The following is a 5,752-nucleotide window of genomic DNA, read 5'->3' on the forward strand; positions in this document are numbered from 1 at the left end:
TTAGATTTATATCAAATTAACTCATTTTTATTGATTTCGGAATATAACAAGTAAACAACTGAGCAGTGTTAACTGTTAGAACAACAGTCAGGCTCATCAAATAAAAGTATGTACAGTTGCAGTACAAAATGTTTTCCCTTCAGGCTACGGGAAAAGAGAAGTCGAACAGAGCTGACCCTTATTTACGCGAAGAGCCCTCTGACTTTGAACAAGAAAGAGAGCCCATAGGTTTGGGCCTGTGGGAAATTTCATCTCATCCAATGCAGACCTCATTGCACTGAACTTCAAAGTGAGAGATTCTATGAAGAGTGTGTACTCAGAATAGCGTGAATGTGTGTGCGTGTTCAACTGCTTGACCGCATTTCAAATGTCAGCAAGGAATGCCCTTGCTTACAAATGTGATGCTTCGCCTCGGACAGATCGCTGTAGTACGATTTCCCATCAGAGAAAGTGGCAAAAGTAGACTGTGCCACTGGCTCCACCTTGTGGATGAACTGAGTCACTACACAACTAGCACCATTTCAAAATCTCAAGAAGTGCCATGTGTGCACAGTGAATGTACGGACAGACGGTATGGGACAGGGCTCCTATCAACAACAAAGGCACAAGACAACACAGAATCTCACACGTCATCTAGAGATTTGCTCTTCTTTCTGATCTTCCCCATAACGCTCTGCAGTTGGTTCACAGTCTCAACCATATGCCGGAAGCTGTCGCGCACATTTCCCATGCCTTCCTGTTTCCAAGCCAAGCGCAGCTCCTCGGTCCATCTCAGCACCTCATCCAGCTGCTCCTGTGTCTGTTTCTGCTCCTCCAGTTCAGCCAGTAGCGCTTGTCTGGCGCACACCTCAGCCTGGTAAGAGGACTGCAGGTTCGTGATCGAAGCCTCCAGCTTTAAAAGCTGTTCCTGGCTTTGCGGATACTTCCTGTGGGACTCGTCTTCCGGCAGCAGGAGGTTTTCAGGGACACAAAGAACACTGTTCACCAGCAGAGCTTCCATGCGACTAGACAGCTTCTTAAAGCGTTCCTGCAAGAACCGGAGCAGCTTCTGTGTGCACTCTCGCGTTTTAAGCTGAAGCTCCTCCGGCGGATCTTTACCTTGGGACAGCTTCCGCACAAACACAGACTCCACGACCGCCAGCATCTCATACAAGCAGTCCTGAAAGGCGCTGTTCACCCTCATCATGCAGGTCTGTGGAGTGAAGCCGAAGTACTGTGCCTCATACAGCTTCAGAGTTTCAGACGAAAAGGTTCCCACTGTATTAGAAAACAGAAAAGAGAAGTTAATACCACCAGCAAACACCATGATCAAAAAGGAACCCTTGAAGAAGCTATTTAGAATCATCCTAGAATTATCCAAAATAAAAAACACAAAACAATTAAACATCCAAACCAAATGAAACCATGGCTTTCACAAAAATACTCCACTTTGGAGTGCAACAAATTTAGTTTTCAAAAAGGAATTATTATATATAATAAATCATTTTTTGTCATCTTTATTTTACATTTGCTCTAAGCAGTGATAATGAATGAACAAAAGAAAAATGCTACAATATTACATTTATATTTTTTTAAAATATAATAAATTGCACTAAATGTTAAGTGTTTGACTTCATCCTATATACCAGGATTTCCACCACCAGTTATACATTTCTAAAGTCAATTAGAATTCAATCAAAAGTTTCCTTTTGCTCTAAGCCTTTGTGTTTGGATTGAGCAAAAATATAAATCTGTGGATGCCTGCGAACCAGTGTGATATCTTAGTGCTCTAACCAACACAGTCGCATTGGGCCTAGTGCTATGCTAATGCTGCTGGTGTCAAGTCCAAAGTCAGTGCAGTGTTTTCCATGAAACTAATACAGCACATTATGCTTTCCTCTGCTGACAACTTTTATGGAGATTTAGATTTGATTTTCCAGCAGAACTTGGCACACAGACCACACTGCCAGAAGTACCAATTGGTCTTATATAATATTACATTTTTCTGAGATACTGATTTTTGGATTTTCATTGGCTGTGAGCCATAATCATCAACAATAAAATATATAAAAGCTTAAAATAGATCACTCTGTTTGTAACATATCTATATAATATAGAGTCTCACATTTTAAACTGAATTGCTGATATAAAATAACTTTTCAATGATATAAAAAATTTTTGTGATGCACTAGTATATATATCCGTCAAGTAATAGATGCCTGTGCTGACTATTACAATAGTGATGCAGGGAGCGCCATCTACCCACCCAGTAGGCCAAATATGCTCTCTCTCTCTCTCTCTCTCTCTGACTCCGGCTGCTGGTGGCAAGAGCCTAGTGCTATTTTGTAAGGGGTTATAAGCTTGTTTAAGTACACAACTAATCACCTGTATCAGCAGTGAATGCATAATAAATGAAATTGCTAAATGCATTAAGATGATACCCACTTAGCTAATAGCGTTAGCTTTCTTTTTCTAGACGACATGACTTTGTGTCCAGTGGTAGGGAAGCAGAAAACCTTGTTTAAAAGCATAAGTGACGCTTGATTAAAATAGTTTTTAACTGAAGCAAAATCACAAGCTGCATTAGCTAACTAAATGCCAATCAGTTCTAGTCTACAGCATAAAATTAAATTACGGTCTAAATAATTAGAAACCTTTATCCTTTTCACTTTGGGACCCAAATTATCCCTTTCGGACCCTGCATCCAGTACAATCCATTTGTATGTTTTGTTGCACATCACACTATTTGAGAGCTGTTGTGAATCATAATAGACCATGAACCAGCCAATGAATGAGTTTATAAACCAATGATACAGTAACTTGGCCTCAACCACTGCACTGGAAAAACAGTTGTACTGGAGCCACTGAGGCAAAATAACAGCTATTTTGTACTAATACAATGTGATTTAGAATATAGATTGTTTGTGAAATAAAAAGGCCAATATGAAAAATAAAACATTACACAAAGGCTTCCAATACGATGGAAATAGAAATAATCTATTAAATATATTTTAGTTAATAGGTGTTATTTCCTATACAGAATTTATAGTATAGGATTGGTAATATTACTTCCCCTTCTGGTGCATTACATTCAAAAAACACCTTTTTTCTGCAGTAAAATAACTTATTTACATTAAAAAAAATCTTTTTAAAATCTCTTACAGGACACTTGGAGAAGCTGCCTGTTTTCTCTCTACATCACTTAATAATTCCAGATCAGTAACAGGAATGAACCCAAATTCTGCAGGTTTAAAAACAGACGTAAAAACTAGCCAACCATAATGAACCTAAAGGTTCGGAGGACATGAACTGTTTGATTTGTAATATTGATTTTAAAATGAAGTTCAGGGAAGAGCCGATTTTATGATTTCATTCATTATATTTTGACATTATCAGATTTACTTAAAAAAAAATTGTCATATTTTCTATTACAATTACAATTATACTTTTCAGTAATATTCCTTATCAAGCATGAAAGCGTTTTATGTAATGTTTAAATAAAAATCCTCCTTAGTGGTGCAATATAAGGCAGACAATTGACAAAAATCCTGGCCCGTTAAGCGGTTAAATAGCTACAATGCAACAACTAGCAGTGAACTGAAACAGCTAACTTACAAAATGAAATTAACGGTAGTTTTTGGAAAGTTAAGGGAGTGTATTTCAGTCTGTCAGAAAAACTGTTTAACTGGAGTTCTCCAGCACCGCTCTTAAACCAACACCAAAAAACAAAAACAAAGAGGGAAACGGGACTTACTGTGTATTTTTTAACAAAGACAATATACTGAAGAAAAAAAAACAATACAACTACATATTATTAAATCTTCTCACCGTCACTACTGTCTCCGTTCTCCGCCATTTCCAAAGCCCGCGCTCAAATCTACTTCTTCTCTCGAGCTGAAGAAGAATTACACCAACACTCCCTCTACTGGCCTGGATCTTCACCACGGCAGGGTGGGTACGTCTCAATAACACATTACGCACTCCTCTTGCTCCCTATGTAGGGTTTAAGAATAGCGTAAGTTTAGCAACTCCATGCTCCCTATGTAGGACACTATACAGACCCAAGACTCGTATTGTAACAGGCGTGTTCGAGATACAGCTGCGCCTCGACTTGCTGTCCAGTAAGAGCAGCCGGTGTTCTGTCGAGTTGTGCTGCCATGTCAAACCGTGCTCCCCTAGTGTATATTATTACTGTAAAAATACAAAAGAAGCCCCATATTAGCTGTTACCAGTAGAAGTCCCATTAAATGTAGCTAGCTAGTATATTTGGGTAGCATAAATCACTGTATCGTTGTAAAATTATGGTAATGAGAGGTCTTTACAAATTGCTTTAATATTTTTTTAATAATAATGTTTGTATTTATTATTATTAATTTTCATTTATACTTTCGTGCAATGAAACTGAGTCCAAGTTGTTTAATTCACAAAAAATGATTTATTATTAAAAAAAAAAAAACACGATAAATATTCAAAAACTGTAGGTCAGCGCGTGCGCATTGCCTTTAGGAAGCAGGTATAGATGGGTAGCATAACTCGTCAGAACACCCGAGGCGCGCTTGGGGGGCGGGGGTGGGAGAAGTCAAGTCGGACAGTCTCCACCTGCAGCCCACTACAACTACAGCAGATCTCACACGAGGCTGAAGTTGGTTTGATATTCGCAGCTCCAGATTCGTTTGGCTCGATATTCGCAGCCTCGTATTCCCCGGCTGAAGTTGGTTTGATATTCGCAGCTGCCGCTTCACTGAACCACCGTGAACTAAAGGGAGCGTTCACAAACACCCGCTGTTTATATTAAACACCTCACAGATCAACACTGAAGGAGATAGAATGAAGAAAAGCAGTACATCTGTTTATTAACAATGTAAATATACAATATATTATTAAATATAATTTTGTATATTGTTAAATATTTATTTTAATTACTGAATTTATAATTATATATTACAATAAATAATTAAATATATATTTAATAAAATTATATTTTAAAAGCCATTGCGCTCAAAAAATATGAGGCAGATGTTCAAGTGTGATTTTGAAGAACTTTTTCATGTTGGGCCAGAACAAATACACATGATCTAAAGAGTACTAGTCTTCTTCTTTAAGGAAAACCTGGAATTAGCCTGGCCCGAGCTGATTTTATACTTTAAAATGAACTGGCAACATGGAATACCGATCCATAATGCACAATTTTTTTTATGTAAAGCTGATGTTCCAGTGTGATTTTGAAGGACTTTTTCATATTGGGCCAGACCAAATACACATGATCTAAAGAGTACTAGCCTTCTACTTTAGGGAATGCCTGGAATTAGCCTGGCCCGAGCTGATTTTATACTTTAAAATTAACTGGCAACATGGCCTACCGATCCATAATGCACAAAAGAATTGAATATAAAGCTGATGTTCTAGTGTGATTTTGAAGGACTTTTTAATCGTGGGCCAGACCAAATACACATGATCTAAAGAGTACTAGTCTTCTACTTTAAGGAAAACCTGGAATTAGCCTGGCCCGAGCTGATTTTATACTTTAAAATGAACTGGCAACATGGAATACCGATCCATAAAGCACAATTTTTTTATGTAAAGCTGATGTTCCAGTGTGATTTTGAAGGACTTTTTCATCTTGGGCCAGAACAAATACACATGATCTGAAGAGTACTAGTCTTCTTCTTTAAGGAAAACCTGGAATTAGCCTGGCCCGAGCTGATTTTATACTTTAAAATGAACTGGCAACATGGCCTACCGATCCATAATGCACAAAAAAATTGAATATAAA

General features: G+C 38.0%; 1 protein-coding gene across 2 annotated transcripts; it reads right to left on the bottom strand.

Moving 5' to 3' along the window:
• mis12 (MIS12 kinetochore complex component) lies at nucleotides 1–4,061 on the bottom strand. Of its 2 annotated transcripts, none has more exons than XM_007245265.4 (2): nucleotides 3,808–4,061; nucleotides 1–1,257 (listed from the first exon to the last, which is right to left on the bottom strand). In XM_007245265.4, the coding sequence occupies exons 1-2, from the start codon at nucleotides 3,833–3,835 to the stop codon at nucleotides 623–625; spliced, it is 663 nt and encodes a 220-aa protein (XP_007245327.2). In that variant the 5' UTR covers nucleotides 3,836–4,061; the 3' UTR covers nucleotides 1–622. The 2 variants fall into 2 exon arrangements, with proteins under 2 accessions (XP_007245327.2, XP_049331652.1); XM_049475695.1 differs by having other exon boundaries at nucleotides 3,734–3,815.
• Nucleotides 4,062–5,752: the final 1,691 nt, after the last annotated feature.

Source organism: Astyanax mexicanus, chromosome 1, assembly GCF_023375975.1.
Source record: "Astyanax mexicanus isolate ESR-SI-001 chromosome 1, AstMex3_surface, whole genome shotgun sequence".
Lineage (NCBI taxonomy): Eukaryota > Metazoa > Chordata > Actinopteri > Characiformes > Acestrorhamphidae > Astyanax > Astyanax mexicanus.